The 18309-nt window shown below is 53.2% G+C and overlaps 1 protein-coding gene across 1 annotated transcript in view; it reads left to right on the forward strand.

Annotated features, from left to right (window-relative positions):
• Nucleotides 1–208: 208 nt before the first annotated feature.
• Nucleotides 209–18309, forward strand: part of C10H16orf96 (chromosome 10 C16orf96 homolog) — a 33749-nt gene continuing 15648 nt past the window's right edge. Inside the window, exons 1-6 of the mRNA XM_054042310.1 lie at nt 209–631; nt 9805–9909; nt 11323–11403; nt 13428–13514; nt 14512–14665; nt 17005–17090. Coding sequence (XP_053898285.1) covers nt 209–631; nt 9805–9909; nt 11323–11403; nt 13428–13514; nt 14512–14665; nt 17005–17090 — 936 coding nt within the window. The remainder of the gene's footprint in view (nt 632–9804; nt 9910–11322; nt 11404–13427; nt 13515–14511; nt 14666–17004; nt 17091–18309) is intronic.

An 18309-nucleotide genomic window follows, 5' to 3' on the forward strand; every position in this document is an offset into this window, starting at 1 on the left:
CAGAAACTTTCCGAGGAGAGCTCAGACCAGACCGATGCTCCCATAAGCCAATCACATGCCCATGGCCGTGACTTATTAACTTTGAGCCTATCAGGGTGTGTTATTGTGGATCCCTAGGACGACTGGTCCTGGGAACTAATCTCACTGTATCGAGGCTGCCTCAGTGCTCACAGCTGCTGGTCTCCCAAGGCTAGAGACTGAACGAAAAATGAGCTTCTCCGTTACGTTCGCGGAGTTGGTGAACATTGCGATTGGCACGCCTGAGCTCGGCAACGTCAACTTCAATGCCCTGCATGTCCTGCTGCACGGCCTGTTGGAGCACCTCCAGCTCCAAAATGTCAAGAAGGAAATCTCCCAGGAGGAGAGGGATTTTCTCCAGCCTCCCCCTAGCTTTACAGCAAAAGGCCAGGTCCAGGAGCAGGTCTCCCTGGAGAGGAAATCCAGCTCGCTCTTTCACCAGCTTCAGGAAAGGCTGACGAGGATCGAAAGTCAGCTGCTCCATCTGAATAATCCCCCTACCACAGCAGAGCTGCTGTCTCGGAGCCAGTCCCTCAACAAGCCCGCTGAGGAAATGTGGCAAATGATGCAGTTGAAGAAGAAGATGGAAATGAATGAGGAAGGAATGACTAAGGTGAGACAGCCCTGCTTTGGGAAAGCTCCTGTTTCCCTTCCCTCCGGTCTGTCAGGGCCAGATCCTCACTGGGTGTAAATCGTACTGCCTACAGCTCCTGCCACTGACATACCCAGGGCAGTGTCCTGCCAAAGCCAGCTAGAAGGGGTGTCTGGTCCACAGGAGCCCAGAGAGTGCAGTTGGGAATCATTAGGCCATGGACTCTATAGGGAAATGTCTCCTAGGAATCTGATCAGCCCTAATGCAGGTTTATCTGAGCAGGTTACAGCTCAGTTTGGTCCAGTTCATAGAGGAAGGATCAAACTGAGTTGACGAGCACTGGTTTGATGTGGTCTATTTCATAGCATGGAGAGGACTCCCTCATACTGCTGTTAATCCACTCCAGGCAGAAGATGGGACACCCAGAACTGGGTTTCAGTCCCTGCTCCATTGGAATAGGCTCTCGCTATGTCTGTCCCTAGCAATAACTCACTTGGGGGCCCCTCTTGCATCCCAAGAAGTCCATTTCAGTTTTGCTTTTGACTCCACTGGGAGCAGGCTCAAGTCCTTAGCAGGCCTGTGACCCCTGAGAAAGGTCCCTCCTAGACCTTCCCCACAGCCACATTTCAGTATTGATAGGTCATTACTGCGATCCAAGATCCTCTACCCATCGACACACCATGCCTCTGGTAAGACTCTGCACTGGACAAGGAAACCCGAGGGCCCACTTCTCTGCTGCCCTGCACCTTGCGTTATCATTGACAGCAAGGCAAGGTTGGTATAAAATGCCACCGAATCAGAATGGTCTCACATCCCCTCTGCACTGATGGGAATGACTGCACAAGGTGCAAGGCAATGGGGAATCAGGCCCCGAGACACATCATCTCCTGGCCTGAGCTAAAGATACACACAGCCATTCTGAAGACATGGGTTCAAGGGCAAGAGTGCGGTGTTAACTTTTCCAGGAAGTGGTGGTCCACCCACTGCAGAAGAGCAGTGCGTTTGGTCTTGAGTGACAGGCCGAAGAGGAGACTTGAGCATGTAGTTAATCGGCAGCCCCTACGTGCTTTAGGTGACATTACTGATGGCGGAGCTGGAAAAGAACTAGGAGAAAGATGGTTCCTCTGGCACCTCCTCTTTATCCATCACTACTGTGTTATTTCATTATTAAGTACTATCAGTTTGTCCTGTCCTTCACAGATGTAGATGGAGTCAGACCCTGACCCTGGGAGCTAATCTATCACTCTCCAGGCAAGGAGGGACATTCTGCGTTATCTAAAACCTGATCCTTTTTAATTCTGTTCTCTGATGTTAAATCAATGGGCTTAACTCTGGGAGACCTCATGCATGTTAAAAGGCCATATTGTACCTAGAAAACGCGTTGCAGTTGCACAGGGAATCTCAGTTTGCTCAGAATACAGCTTATTTTGTTGTTAAAGTGCAGTTTGTCACCCTGAGTTGTGACTATGTAAAAACAGCATCATCTTCTAACCATGACTGCTTAGTGCTTTACCCTCCCCTCCGCCTTGCTTGGCTCTGGGAGGAGTTGGAATCCACACCTCCTCCTGCATCATCAGAATTGCCTGTGAGGACATAATCTACCTGCAAAGTCCTCACTACTGTTGCTACTGATGTGCAGAAGGAAGGAGCCCAGTGTGACTCTCGGAGTCCATGGGGAGGACACAGGACTGGCAGAAAAAAAAATCTTTGTAGTTGTAAACAGAGCCCAGGTGATCTGGCAATTGGGACCCTGTGATGTGATTGTCACCGAGCCCCTCTCCAGAGCAGAACCATATGCTAAATTCTTCATTTACTTGCTCAGGAAGGGAGTTTGAAAACACAAGAGTCTAACCCCTTCCCAGTATAGTCAGAGAAAGCCCCTTCACTCAGAGCTCTGCACAGACAGAGAGCAGCACAACTAGCTCAGCTGTTGTTTCCCAGTTAGGATCCTCCATTCCCCATCCTCCCATGGTCCTCTTGGCTTTCCATCCAGGTAGCAAGTGCTGGTGTTCTCTCACTGTCTGGGCAGGCAGTTAACCCCCGACCAGCATTGTTGTTCCAGGAGTGTTGGCCTGAACAGAGTTGTTAGGTCCAGTTGCCTGGTTTGGGTGTAGTTGAGGACGTGAAACAAGGGAAAGTTGTGAGTTCTCTAAGCACCATCTCCTTGTCCTGTTCCTGGTCAGATGGAGAGGGGTTTTCCTTGGCCGTCTGCACATGATCTTGTCAGATTAGCGGCCAGGTTAACAGCGGTGGCGATGCCAGTGCCTCTGGGCCAGGTTAGCGGGGAAGAGGGTGCCGGTGCCCCCTGAGCCCGGTGAGTTGGGACCACTCATCCCACCTACAGCCCTTGATGTAATCCTTGGTCTGTCTCTGCAGTTCCCCTTGAGTATCATTCATTTCCCTTTTGGGAAAGGGTGTGTGGGGGTCACCCAGGGATGAATCTGTGCTTTCCCAGAGGAAATGCATAAGAATTGCCCTGTATTCCCCACCAGTCCAATGGCTCATGGGCTGCCATGCCCCTAGCAGGAGGGACAGGCTGGCTGTAATGGGCTGTTCTGAAGTTTCCCCACATGGGTCCCATGTGCTGTTCCAGGGTCATTCTCCTGCCTCCTTTCTCCACTGTGGACACAGAGTCACTTCAGTCCACTTCTTGTCTGCGTGCAGCAACATTTCCATGAATCTAACTCAGCTCCGAGGGTTTAGAAACAGCATGAGCAGAAGGACACAGATGAGTGTGATGTGCCCTGAGCGGGAGGCACCGAGCCCTATCACCTGGGAAGGCCACCTTGGCAGAGTGTGCACTTCCTCCCCATGACTGACAGGTGGTGCTGCTGTGCCAGGTGGGGCGAGAGAAAGGAGTCAAACAATGGGGCAGTAGGAGAACAAATAGCGCAGACCTACACTCCCCCTGCATATGGTACCAAAGGGCCAGCATCGCAGTCTAGGTAGCTGGCAGATGTCCCTTGTATGGGCACATGCCAGACAGCAAATCACTTCAGTAGGTTGTGCCCCCGAAGGGGCACACAGCCAGTACCACCAGCAACCACACATCATGGTGCTAAACATACTGCAAACCTAGGGTGACCAAATAGCGAGTGTGAAAAATCGGGATGGGGATGGGGGGGTAATAGGAGCCTATATAAGAAAAAGACCCCAAAATCGGGACTGTCCCTATAAAATCGGGACATCTGGTCACCCTATGCAAACCACAACACTAATAATACTCTGCACTTCCATAGCACCTTTCACCTGAGGGCCTTGCTATGCTTCACAAATGCTAACTGACTACAACTGACAATGCTCCTGTGAGGCACATGAAGGCCATGGAGCAAGGACTTTACCCACCATTGAAATGTAACCATCTCTGGGATGGAATGCGGCAGCTGCTTAGCAGCACATAGCAACATCACACAATACTTTAGGACGGACAGGAAATGAGATTCATTTGAACCTGCAGAGGGAATTTATGGAGGCCAGAATGTAATTGCCATATTTAATCATCTTGCCTTTTAAGATTATTATCCCAGCATAAGCCCATGTTGAATTAGTGGTGTACTGAACTTGCTGGCTGACAAATGTTCAGCTGTGTCCGTCAAGCTCTAGCCAGTTAGAAACCCACTTCCTGGGACTTGACATTTTGTTTCACTAAATCTCCTGTCAGCTCAATCAGATGTAGCATTCCCATTCACATCTTCTCATCAATTGTTGTGTGGCGATGCAGCTGGGTTCCTTCCCAGAAGTGGCTGCATTTCAGTGGTAGGTGCAGTGATTCACACGTGCACCATACTAGAGTTTGCATATCACTGTAACGGTCTCCTTTAGGGCATTCTAGTCTAGAAACATCTGGTATTATTATGTTTTTAAATAAACATTTTGAGGACAAAATGGAAGCATTTTTTATAGCAGTACTAGGTCATAGAATCATAGAAATGTAGGGCTAGGAGGGAGCTTGAGTGGTCATCTCACCTATCCCCCATGCTAAGGCACGATCAAGTAAACCTAACCTATCTCTGACACGTTTGTCTAACCTGTTCTTAAAAACCTTCAGTGACAAGGCAAGGATGCCATGACCTCCCCAGGTGACCTGTTGCAGTGCTTAGCTAGCCTCCCTTTGTTTGGTGCTTCTCCCTCCCAAGTTAGGACTATGAGAAAGTTGTTTCTGTGTAAACAAAGAGATTATCCAGCCCTGCTGCCTAGGGATTGGGCCCAGGGATTTGCACGGGGATTGCTGTTGTGTCAGCTCCTTATTTGGGACAATTCTGCTTGCTGATACACCAACACATGTGCAACCAGCCAGCTGGGCTCGCTGCCCCCTTCTGTTGGTGTGCCAGCCTGCTCCTGTTGCTTGCCTGTGTGTGGCAGCAGGGGACAAGCAGCATCAGGGCAAAGAAGGTTAGTGAGCCCTTAGCAGGGCCGGCTCCAGGCACCAGCCTGGCAAGCAGGTGCTTGGGGCCGCCGCTCCGGAGTGGGGCGGCACGTCCAGGTGTTCGGCGGCAATTCGGCAGACGGTCCTTTACTCCTGCTGGGAGCAAAGGACCACCCGCCGAATTGCCGCCGCAGATCGCGATCGCGGCTTTTTTTTTTTTTTTTTTGGCTGCTTGGGGCGGCCAAAACCCTGGAGCCGGCCCTGGCCCTTAGGAGGGGTTAATGCAACAGATTCAGTGCTGGCTTGGGGCAGGCAATTGCTCAGATTTCTTATTTAATTTGTTTGAATCAGACCTAGAGGAGAGGGATACATTTCTGGCTTCCCCTTGCCTGGCCAGAGGGGACATTTGGGAGGAAAGCTCTCTGTGTGAACGGCCAACTGTGCGGGGCAATCAGCTGCTGCATGTTGGGGTGGAACCTGCTTGCTTGTAGGCTGTAAATGCATTATGGCACAGGGGCTGCTGTTGCTGGAAGCTACCAGGCACAGTCCGATCTCTTGCTGGTGCTATAATCTGGCTCCTAACATGCGCTGGGCCAGCTGCCCTTGTTACCCGTGAGTGCAGCCAACCTGTGGCTTGATTCAAAGATGCTGAACACCCACAGTGCCCACAGAGTCAATGGGAGTTACGGTGCAAGGTCAGACCCTGGTAACCTCAGACCCCAGCGGAACCAATGGGGCGTGGACTTGAGAAGTAACTAGTGTGCTCCATGTTTGTCATGTTGTTACCATGGTGATGCCTGGCCCCGCTCTTCCCTGGCAGCCCCTTTGGGACAGGAGGTGATCAAAAATGTTTGTTTGTTTTTTAACCAAAAAATGGGGGTTTAAAGATGACAAAACTCTAAGGTGCCACAAGTACTCCTGTTCTTTTTGCAGATACAGACTAACACGGCTGCTACTCTGAAACCTGCAGAAAAATGTCATTTTTAATCAGCAGCTCTTTGTTTTCCAACGAAATTTCAAAAGGAAAAATTTAAAACCGAAAAAAAAATCAAAATTTTTCTAAATGTTTTGGGTTGAAATGATGAAAATCCCATTTCTCGCTCTCTCCTCTTTCTCTCTCGTTTTTTTTTTTCTTTTCACTTTTTTCCATTGGAAGGAAGGAAAAAAGAAGGGGGAGGGGCAGGAGAGATTAAAAAAAATAACAGCATGATTTTCCCTTCCACCAATAGCATTAAAACCTTGTTTAAAATGTTCTCATGAAGCATCATTCACAGCCAGCTCTAGCCGCAGTCTCTCGGGGCAGGCTGGCTGTTGTTTGGAAATGTGCTAGCTTGCCTGTTTGAGCAGTCACTACTGGCACAGAACTTTGCACCTAGCCTAGGCAGGGCAAATTGAGTTTAATTATTATTTATTTGTATTACCCTAGCACCTAGGACCCCTAGTCATGGGCTGGGGCCTCAGTGTGCTAGGCGCTGTACAGACACAGAAGAGAAAGACAGTCCCTGCCCCAAAGTACAAGACAAGAAGTAACAAGTAGGGAAGACAGGGGAGCACAAGGAAACAAGAAGACCATAGGGCAATGGTCTCAGCACTGTGACAGCTGGCTGGGGCCAATTCAGGCTCCTCCCAGGATTGACCTGAGCAGGGGGCGTGTTTTAAAATATGGCCTGTTTTCTTAGTCTGGATGTGGCCTTAAAGGGGCCTGCACAGCCTTCCAACTGCAACTTCCTGGAATGTTGCAAGGGCCAGTGAGGGAGCCCTAGGCCTGTCCCCTGGTGATGCCATGGGGCATATCCACCCAAAAGGGCATTCCCCAATTCATAGGACAGCTGGCTGGCTGCAGAGGGGAGCTGCACACTCATATAGGGTGGGGGCAGTCCCCAGCATGCAGGGAGTTCTAGGAGGGATTATGCCTCCCCCCACCATTGTGCTGTGGGGAAGCACAATCCCTGGCTCCCAGAGCTCTCCATAGGATGGGACTGCCCTGCATTATACATCCCTCCTGGGGGGCGAGTGGGGAGGGAGAATTGCCAAGCAGTGTCAGACCTCCTTGTGCGCACACACCTGCCCCCTCCCTAGGGTTGCCAATTTTGGCTGGACATATTCCTGGACGTTTCATCACATGACATAATCTGTAATTAAAGATTAATCTTTAATTTCTGGAGACTCCAGGACAATCCTGGAGGGTTGGCAACCCTACCTCTCCCTGGGCATTCCTGTCAGGGCCTGAGAGACACTGTGTCAAGTGCTAGCTAGGAGCACAAGCCTGGACACGTCAAGATTGGCTCATGCTCAGCAGCTCAGCTTGCGAGTCCCGCTGTGGGGGCTCTGTTAACAGCGAACAATCTCCCAGGCACCCCAGCTGAGCCCAAGTCCGACGTGCTCTGTTGTGTAGGAAGCGCTGGAATGCAGCGGGCAGCGTCTGCTTCTTGGAGAGATGGGCATTCCCCAAAGTTAACTGCCCCTGGGTGTGAGCACTGTGGTGGGCCTGGCACTGGGCCCTCTGGGCCTGGCAGGGCAGCAAAGCATTGGACTCCCGGGGAGCACTCAGTTCCCCCTGCTCCTGATGTTTACATCTACGATGCAGGAGCCACCCAGTCTGCTATGGGGTCTGACAGGTCAGAGTCAGAGCCTTGAATTACAACTGGAAGTGAAGAGGATGCCAGGCTCTATGCCACCCTTGCCCTGCAACCAGGGCAGCAGCCCCACGCTCTGCTGAGTGCTTCCTGCTGGGTCAATCCCTTGGGGCTGTCGCTAGCCTGCACAACTTTACACAGCCTCCAGGCTGCTCTAAATTAGGCTGGGGACCAGCCCGATGTCCAGCCAGCCCTGGATTGAGCTGCGCTGCAGTTCTTGGCAATAGCCGAGGATTGGGGCCAGAGACTCAGCCTTGCCTTTGGATTGCCTGGGCCTGATTCTGATCCAATGGGCACTGGTTTCACACTGGGTTACTCTGGGGGAGTTACTCCTGATTTACACCAGCGTGAGAGAAGAATCAGATCCCTGCCTCTAGTCACTGAGGGCTTGTCTGCATGGGAAGTTTTACCAGTGAATCAGTCACAGTTATACCAGTCTGATCCTACATGTGGCTGCTCTTATATGAGCAGCTTTTTCAGTTTTGCTTTAATCCCTTCCCAAGCAACATCCATTGGGTGGTCACAATCCAGGCCCCACATCCCCACTCCTTGCAGGGGGGCTTTGCCCTTTGTGGGCCTCCTTAAGTCTCTCCAGGTGGGGGATCACAAGGAAAGTCATAAACCCCACACACATTCCAGGGGTGGCAAATCTACAGTGCTGCCAACAAACCAGCACCCATACAATGGCTCTGGCTGAGTCTGGGAGGCAGGCTCAGCCTATCTGTGTTACCAGGGAGTCCGCTGTACTCTCCTCGGGGCAGGGTGAAGGTTTCCTGCCTGGCAGTTCCCTCCACAGCTTCAAGAGTCACTCCTAGGGCAATCCCACTCCTTCCCCTCACTGACTGCAGCTTCCTCCCTTTTAAAGGTCTCCTCTCCTCCCTGTCCTGTGTGATTGACAGGGCCAGCGGAATGGAGGAGCCCTGCCCCCAGGACCTCTCTGGCCCCTTCCTCCTCCAAGTGGGGTCTCTGCACCCCCGTCACAGCTCCGTTGTAAAGTATTCAGGACCTGATTCTCCTCTGACCTACAGCAGTTCATACTCCCTGTGATGTACAGGGCTCGATTCTCCCCCATAGAGCCATTTACAGCCATGCTAAGCAGGCGGGACTACATGGAGGGGTCTCGCTTGGTAGCATTTTAGAACCACATTGCATGAGTGTAAATGACGTCACAGAGCCCAAGCAAGGCTCAGCCCTCTCCGCTCTGGCTCCAGCAGGGTGATGGAAGAGAGCAAATCCCTTCTGGAAACTAGATTTGGGGATTGTTTTTAGGCAGAGCCTTCTGCTGGGTGTTCTGTACATGACAGACTGCTTTGCATGGACTGAGTCCTGACGGACTCCCCAGGGGAGAACAGCCAACAGGCTGCTTCCTCCATATAGTCAATATCACCACTGCCAGAGATGGCTAACACCTCTTAGGGTATGGCATTGCTCTCCTAGGTGTCCTGACAGAAAATATAGGGTTTGATTCTCATTTGCACAAAGACCACTTCACACTGCTCTGCCCATGGTAAGGGCCAGTGGGAGGAACCAATGACTAGAGAGGAAATGGGAACTGGGCTCATAGAGGCTGAACTGAATCAACCTGAGCGATGGCGTGGATGCTCGCCTGATCACAGCCTGGTACCCCCAGGATAAAACTGGAAGCCAGATTTCCAGCAGGGAGGCATGGCTATTCCAGCTGTACCTTAGGCAAGATAATAAGCTCATGGTGGCAGGTAAGGAAGCGGACCATTCCCAGAGGCCCCTGAGGGTGTATTCTGCCACAGTTAACCTGTGACCACTCATTAATTTCTGCAGGATGGACAATGTGACCTGGGAGTCTCCCAAGGAGTTTGCCCCAGGTGCCCTTTAACACAGAGGTGTAATCCATGTAAACTACAGATCCCAGCATCCAATGCTGCATCTTTATCCCGGGAGAGGCTACTTGGCTCCAAAGAGAACATTGTTTTCTGGGCCCCTGGAGTCTCCATGGCTGCGCTCTGGGTTAAAGAAGAGGTTGGTTGGCTGTAGTCGGCTCGGTCGGCAGCAAGTCGGATATAGCCCTCTGGCACCAGGATGGGCCAAATGTGTGCTCCTGCGTCATGCCAGGCTGACTGTCCATGCAGAGCGCTCTTGGCTTGTTTCCAGTCGTGCCCAGTCTGCTTCAAGCTGGTGCTGACTCCTTCATTTCCCTGTCCTCTTCGCTTCCTCAGGCCATGAACACGCTGCAGGATCTGCTCACCAACATCTACTCCCTGCAAAGCACTGTCAGCACCTTCCAGGAAGAGCTGGGGGTCTTGAAGGATAACTTCCAACGAGTACGTATGTCTGCCCGTAGCAAAGGGGCCGCTGGGGGTGCTGCCCCTGGAGAGCTCTCCTGGCAAAGGGGCGCTCTGGTGACTCAGTAGCACTGCACTGGCCTGCAGGGAATCCGGCTTCCCTGCTTGTGCTCTTGCTCGCCATAGCAAAGAAAAATGATGGGGGTGAGGGTTGGAATGAGACCTGGGTGCTCTGATGGGGGGACACAGGAACAACAAGCCTCCCCCCTAGACCAGGGATTGGCAACCTTTCAGAAGTGGTGTGCCGAGTCTTCATTTATTCACTCTAATTTAAGGTTTCGCGTGCCAGTAATACATTTTAACATTTTAGAAGGTCTCTTTCTATAAGTCTATAATATATAACTAAACTATTGTTGTATGTAGAGTAAATAAGGTTTTTAAAATGTTTAAGAAGCTTCATTTAAAATTAAATTAAAATGCAGAGCCCCCCGGACCGGTGGCCAGGATCTGGGCGTTGTGAGTGCCACTGAAAATCAGCTCACGTGCCGCCTTCGGCACGTGTGCCATAGGTTGCCTACCCCTGCCCTAGACAAAATTAAGTAGCCATGAAATCCTGAGTCCAAGCACAGCCGAGATCACGGCGTGCGCACACTCTTGCTGCAGTGCTGCCAACATCCTTCCAGGGCTGCTCCACGGGGCTCCTTTCACACTTTGGTCTATGCTCTTCCTTGCCGAGCCAAGGCATGAGGCCTGGTCTCCCTTGACAGAGTTGGGTGCTGACATGTAGCTGGAGGCTGCCCCCTGCTGAGGATTATTTTACATGCTTATTGTCTTTCAAGTGAGGCAGTTCCCTTTCCTGCCTAAGCCCCTCTGCTTTGTTCCCTGCGGGACCCTTCCCTCCAAGGCCCTGTCCCCCAGCTCCGGTCCATCTAACCACTGAAGCCAGGACACAGTGTCCTTGGCCAAAGGCATTCCTGAATTACCCAGAGGGGGCCACTGAGTCTCAGAGAACATTGCCTCACCATCAGAGGAGCTGAGCTGCTAATGTGAGGAGCACAAGACAGGGCTCCCGGCGTGGCTCAGCCCCAGTGCAGCTAGGATGACCAGATAGCAAATGTGAAAAATCAGGACAAGGGGTGGGGCGTAATAGGAGTCTATATAAGAAAAAGACCCAAAAATCGGGACTGTCCCTATAAAATTGGGACATCTGGTCACCCTAAGTGCAGCCCTTTTTCAGCCCTCTCGTGCTGTGGTGTGTGCTGTGTGTAACCACAGAGATCAGTGAGCCTCGGCTAGTCCCGGGTACGAGACATGAAGGCTCTCGACTGTGCAGTTAGTCAGGTATTCCCTGGCCACTCCAGAGCCAGGGCACAGGCTGGAGTGTGGAGCTGGCAGGACGCTGCTGGCCGCTCGTTCCCTCTGCACGTCACGCCGATGTGGTTTGTTTAACAGGTCAACATGGATGAAATGAGAGAGCGGCTCGCGCAGCTGGATCAGCAGAGCCAGCTCATCCAAGCCATCCTGGACAGGCTGGTGAGTGGGGAGATTCTGGGAGTCAGAGAGAACCTGGTGGCAAAGGGCTCTGGAGAAGGCCCGCACACTCAGGGAGCGTAACCAGGAGGAGCCAGGCCGGGCTGCCACAGAGCCTGCTCCAGCCCTACTGTGGGCATTGGCCCCTTCGTTTGGGAACCTCAGGAAATAAGCTTTTCAGGGTACGAGCTGCCCAACTCCCCTGGCCACTCCGCTCAGCCCTGCAGAGCACAGAACTTAGTGATGCTGCATTTTTAGTGCCCTTCACATAGGCCCCAGGGCGTGGCCTTTCTGAAGGGTTAATTACGCCGCTAAGTTCCATACCACATGGTGCAGATGACCAGTCCCACGGCACTATCCGTGCCCAGCGCAAGGGAGCAGCTCACAAACCACCCCGGGCTGCAAAGACAATCCAAAGCAATCTTTAGGAACAATGGGCCAAATCCTCAGCTGGTGTAAAAGGGTTCCATTGGCTTTCGTGGAACGAGGATGATTTACGCCAGTGGAGGATCTGGACCCACAAGTTCACCTCCCCTGGTGAAATCCATCTCCATTCCCTAACCAGCCGCGTGGCTGTATTTGTGATAGCATCTGTAACAAACAGCTCCACCAAAGGGCAAGCTAGGTGCGGTGTATAATATACACAGTCCCTGCAGCAGTCTTTACGCCTGGTCAGTTCAGCTGGGTAGAGGTCTCCAGCTCAGTAGCCATGTTACCTGTGCGCTCGTTGGATCGGAAGCCGGGCTCTGTGCGGGTGAGCAGCCGACAGCACGGCCAGGCCTCTACACTAAAGGCTGCCCGGTCAACATTCATGCAGCCGCTTCACACCGTCCACTGGCAGTGGGGGAACCGACTTGTCTTCAAGGTGGTTGGACCTGCCAGCACTGGCCTGTGTCCTGCTGCTGTGCTGTGCTGCCCGAGAAGAGGGCAGCTTGTAGTATTGGTGCACCCTGCCCATCCAGTGCAGGCAGCTGTAAGTAGGGTGCCCACAGGAAGGGTGACAGAGACTCCTGCTGCCTTTGCACTCAGTGGGTGAGTGTGCAGAGTGTATCCTGTTCTTGCCCCACACTCTGCTCCTGAGAACGGTATTGGCCTGGGGCCCTGGTCCCTGATTATCTGCAGTAATGTCCCCTGCTGCTCACAGGGTGTAGCAGCCGTACTCAGTCCATGGCCCGTGAGCCACATACGCCTTTTCTGGGCCTCGCATTCTGCTCTGCATTTGGCAGCTCAGATAATCTCTCGCTTTGCCTGGGGCTCAGCAGGGGGAGTTGCATTCGGCACAGCAGCGCACCCTGCACAGCCCAATGCATGGCAGCGGGTGGTGGGCGATCGGCCTGCCGGTTGGGGAGGTGCCGGCTGGGGGAGTGCCTGGAGAACTATGCAAGGGAGGTTGGCTCTAGAGCAGGCTAAGGGTGTCACTGCACAGGGTGTGCCCTGCTGGGTGTGGGTGCAGTGTCCCAGCACGCATCTCTGGTGTGACCCCCTCTTGTGCTTCCCAGCAGTGATGACTCCTACACACACCGTGAAAGAGTCTCAGGTTCCCCTCCCAGTCCTCTCTGATCCCCTTTGCTGAGAACCACCTCCTGCCGCATCCCTGAGCCATGACATACACATTGGCCTCTCCCTGCCTGCCTACTACCAATGGACCGCCCTCAGGCACCTTAGAAGGCCACCAGTTCCTAGGACTGGTCCTCTCTTCAACTTGCAAAATGGAGCTGACAATCTCCTGGGAGCTGGCTGCCTAATGAAATTCCTGGGGCTGGAGATCCCCCGCAGACAGGCTCTATCATGGTACTTCCGCACTTCCAGTCCCAGGTGGAACCTGAACTCCATGGCCACGTGCAAGGGAAAGATACTGCGGGGATGATGCCATTGCTGAATCTGCTGAGAGGTTTGGGTCTGGCAGGAGGCAGGATTGGGTTTGTTCCTGCACGCCCTGTCCCGGATTGCCCATCCCTCGCTCCGATATAAAGTGCAAGGCCATTCCCCTCTGATGTGCAGCTCCTTTTCTCTTCCTCTGCATACAGGACAAGATGCAGGCACAGCTGAATTCTTTCCCCGAGCAGGTGGACATAGTGCAGTGGAGCGCTCTCTTCGATTCGCTCACTGACAAGGTAGGTGCAGATTCCCGCCTGCCTGGGGGACCTTATCCCGAACAGAGGGGTCACTCGAGGGAGAGTTGAGCAGAAGCATCTTGGGAGCAATGAGAATTGTGTTCCTGTGTCCATCATGACTCTTTAAATGGGGCAAGCCAGCTCCCTCTGGATTTGCTGTGGGTTATTGTTCACCATTTGATCAGATTTTAAGAGCCTGCAGGGTGAGGTAGGGCTACTGTACTGACTCATGCTGAGATCCAGATCATGTGGGTCTCATCACTGATCAGCTCCAATCCAGGGCACAAGAGGGTTGGTGTCTCAGAGAGGGAAGAAAATGCTGCAAAGTTGAAGCCTCTGAACTCTCAGGGTGTGCTAGGTCACACTAAACTCCTCTGCCATCACATACACTTGCCCTGTAACCCAGCAGTCCATGCCTGCTGCTGGGATCGGCTCACCCCTTCATGACCAATCCTCAGCATCCAGTAATGCCCCCTGGGGATTATTGCAGGGGTTGGTTATAGTCCCCAGCCAATCGCTCTACTCCCTGTGCTACTGGGCCTCTGAAATCTATGGGGGACCTCTAGCAGCCACAGCCCTGCACCCTGGAGTATAGCAACCAGCACCAGCCTGCATCCTCACTCAAGACACCCCTGAGCCCGCACACCAACAAGGTTAGCTCAGATACCTGACTCATCTGAGCTCCATAATGCAGGGTGGTGTCATGATTGATGCCATAAAGGGAGGAGTGGGATCAGTTTCTGTATTAGCCAACCCCTACGGTTTGGGAAGGCTGGTGAATGGCTCCAGTGTGGGCACAGTTCTCCTCAAAGGCAGAAGGAGGTAGCTGGACACCGGTTGCTGCTTTGTTCTTCCAATAGCGAGAACCTGGAATCTGAATATAACCCAGCTGCCCCGGCCAGTCCCCTGCACCCTCCCACTCTGATCAGCACCCTCTTTCTGAGCTCTCTGCAGGAACCAGCCTGCATAAAGCCAACACGGGGATGTTTTCTTTCAGAGCCCCTCAGACCCAGTGCCCAGCCTCGACTCGAAACGGGAAACGGTCAGGGAGGCCCTTGGCAAGCTGTGTCAGCTGCCGGACAAGCATGAAGCCTTGGGGACCCGCATCAGCCTGCTGGAGAGTGAGCTCAAGCAGCAAGCGGATCACCTAGGTGAGGCCCCAGCGTCCAGCTTGGCTCCAACCCCTGGGCTGGGCCTGTCTTCCAGGAGAAACCCGGGGCCTTAGAAGGCAGCAGAGGCCCAGACCTGACTGGGTGCAACCAGCTCCTTCCTACAAGCAGTCAGAGCCACTGTCTGGAGGGACACAAATGAGATTGGACGGCTTGCCAGTACTGCAGAGCCCAGCCTGGCTCTGGGGGAGGGGAGTCGGGGTCTATTCGGGGCTCAGCCCAGCTCCAGGGGAGGGGAACTGGGGTTTGTCCTTGCAGGGCCCAGCCCGGTTCTGGGGAAGGGGAAGCCGGCTCTCAGGGAGGTGGGGCAGGGGACTATCCTGGCTTGGGGCCTGGGCGCTGTCCCGAATGCAGCATCTTTCTTCCTGCTGGTGATGTTGGAAGCAGAGGGAGCCCAGCCCCAGGGGAGCTTGTAAGGCTGGGAGCTGGAAAAAGCATCTTGCCAGGAAAGTACACAGCTGGATAGGTACCAGGCAATTTGGGGCACCAAATTTCCTGATGCCCTGCGCAACTGTGTGTTGCTCCAACTCCTGCTCCGGCCTTTCCCCAGGGTACCCGCCCCACCCTTTCCCTGCCCCAGCCCCGGCCCCACTCCCCTGAGCTCTGCAGCAGGGCCGGGGCTGTACTCACCGGCGGTGAGAAGTGCAGCGACCCGGCCCCAGCCGCATTGCCGGTGAGTGCTGGGGGTAGCTCCCCCTGTCCCTCAAGTCAGCCCTGCCCCTCCCACGGAGGCCTGGGGTCAGCTCCCCCCACCCCGTTCCCCTCTCATGGAGGCCTAGGGGCCAGCACCCCCACTCCGCCCCGCAGGGGCCTGCCCCCCCCCCCGCGGAGGGGGCTGCGGAGGGCCCCAGAATAGCTAGGAATGGCCCTGCATCTTGCCTCCTGAAAAGTGAGGAGATCGGGTCTGGAGTCAGAGATGCAGTAAGTGTGGGAGCTCGGCTTCCCATATGTCCAGTTTTCAACCAGCATGTCCGGTTGAAAGGGAACCTATACAGTGTCTGGTCAATACATCTGACCGGACACCAAAAGTCTGGTTACTAGTTACCACGGGTGGCGGAGGTGGGAGGAAAGTGCTGGGTCATCAACCCACACCAGTCCCTGCTCAGCCAGGGCCACCTCCTACCTGCATCTCATGGGCAGGCAGGCAGCAGGTGCCACGTCAGGCTGCAGCTCTCATCCCAGCCCTGGAGTAGAGGGAGCTCAGCTAGGGGAGAGGGAGGTGGAGAGGATCGAGCTAGGAGGAAGGGGGATGGGAGAGAGAAGTGAGCAATGGGGAATGGGGAGAAGAGGAGTCGGGGAGCAGAGGCCTTGGGGGCAGGGCCGGCTCTAGGCACCAGCGTTCCAAGCATGTGCTTGGGGTGGCACTTTTGAAGGGGCAGCACTCCAGCCTTTTCTTTTGTGCTGCACCACACTCGGCCTTTTTTTTTTTTTGCTTGGGGTGGCAAAAAACTTGGAGCCGGCCCTGTTTGGGGGAAGAGGAGGGGCAGGACCTTTGGAAAGAAGGGGTGGGGGGCGAGGCCTCAGGGGAAGAGGTAGGGTGGGGCAGGTCTAGTTTTCAGAAATTAGAAAGTTGGCAAACCTAGCGGGAAACCCCAACGCCAGGTCTACAGAGCTGAGTTGCCCTTGACGACCTTCCCTGGAGCTGACTTGCCAGCAGAAACACCCTGCCTCGGATTGGGGCTCTCTCAGGGAAGCCCGAGGGCAGGAGGACAGAATGCTAAAGCATTGAGAAGTTCCTCCAGCTACCACTGCTGGCCTCACTAGTACCTACAGCAGAGCTGGGATTGCAGCCTGGGCTGCCATGTCCTCTGGGGCTCACCTCATCCCTTCCCATCCCCCTTTATCCCACAGATGGTGACTTCTCTCCAGTAGCTCGGTGAGGCATTGCCTGGTCTTGAGTTAGCTTTAATGATGGGCTCCTACTATGAATCCAGGTCTGAGTAGCCCCCAAAGGCTGCTCTGAATTTCAAGCAAACCTTCCTTCCGTGGTTCCTTTACTGCTTGATCCATTCAGGACCCCGCCCCTATGATGAATCATATACACGCTATAATTGTGGGGCATTCTCTCACCTCAGCTCTAGCACACTGGTGCACCTGGGACTGGCAATATTGGGAGCACTAGTGTAGACAGAGCTCTGGCATCTTCATCCCTGGACGTGCCCAGAGCAGGACTGGGTGAGCCAGTGGTAGAACCGCTAGCAGCTGGACTACAAGACCATTGCTGGCAGTGATGGAGCTGCACCTGTAATGTGACAGTGGTGGGGGAATTCCCTAGAGAGCTCTGTGCAGACACAGCTTTGGTGTCTTTCATTTGGTTCCAGCCAAACTTGGGATCTCAGATGACGTAGCCGCAGATTTGGAGAGAATGAAAGACGAAATAAGCAGCCTGCAAAGCAAAGAAGACAAGGTGATCTGGGTCCAGGGCTGTGCGTGTTTGTTCCAAGATAGCACTGTAGCTCAGAGCACATCTTATTTCTCTCATGGTCTCTTGCAATGGCTACAATGAGAGTAGGGAGGGACCAGGAGCAGAATGGGGCATAGATACAGAAATGGGGTGATTGCAATGGTAGTTGTGTTCCCTTGCCTAAGTGTGCATGCATGCCAAGTGCCCCATGTAAGGGCATTCTCTATTGCATGGGCACAGGGTGTGATTTGCTAATGCTCCCATGTTACAGGGTTGCTGCCTCCTGTGCACCCCCTCGTGGCCTCGGATGGCTGTGCAGCTGCCCTCAGTTTCCCCTCTTCAGGGCACTGTATTAAACTTCACACAGGTTTTTTATCCAGTAATGCCCTTCCACTGGGGCCAGTTTATTGACATAAAACTCAAAACAAAACTCAGGCCTGGGGGCTTTTCTTCTCCCCCATTTCCCCTGGGGTCTGCTCTGGGCAGCCCTTCCCTGCCTTTGCTGGCCACTCTGGCTAGAGTCAGCTCTCCCTGGCCCTCAGCCTTCTTCAGCCCTTTAGCTCTGCTTCCAGGCCCAAACCTTTCACCCTGGTCAAGGGTCTCCTGCAGGCGCCTCCTGCTTTCTAATGCCTCTGTCGCAGCTTCCTCTCCCTGTTTTTTTTTGTCTTTTGTTTGGTTTTGATGCAGCAGTCATACGAGTCTAGGACCACCACTTTCTTCATTCTTTTTTTGCTAGGGTGTTTTTTTTTATGCCTTTGCACTCAGTCTAGTATCCTAGAGAAAATGCAGTAAGGCTTTTGTTACACTATTCCATTTCCCTGACATTCTCACTAGTCCCTTTGATTTCAAGCCAACTTAATTTTTCATAAAGAAACGTACTTTCCATGGACTATTGCCCACAATACCATAGAATACAATCAACAATTTCTTTGGCTTTGCAACATTACACAGCCCGTCTTTCTGTCTTTTTAATACGTTTAACTTATTATTTAAGGCACAATGACATGTTAACCCTCTAAAAATGACTATTCCACTTTTTCTGGCATGACTGAGGCGCATACAGTAGAATTTCAGCATTACAAACACCAGAGTCAACCACACACCTCATTTGGAACCGGAAGTACACAATCAGGCAGCGGCAGAGACACACACAAAAAAGCAAAAATGCACAGTATTGTGTTAAACATAAACAACTAAAAGGAAAGCAGCATTTTTCTTCTGC

This window comes from Malaclemys terrapin, chromosome 10 (assembly GCF_027887155.1).
Source record: "Malaclemys terrapin pileata isolate rMalTer1 chromosome 10, rMalTer1.hap1, whole genome shotgun sequence".
Lineage (NCBI taxonomy): Eukaryota > Metazoa > Chordata > Testudines > Emydidae > Malaclemys > Malaclemys terrapin.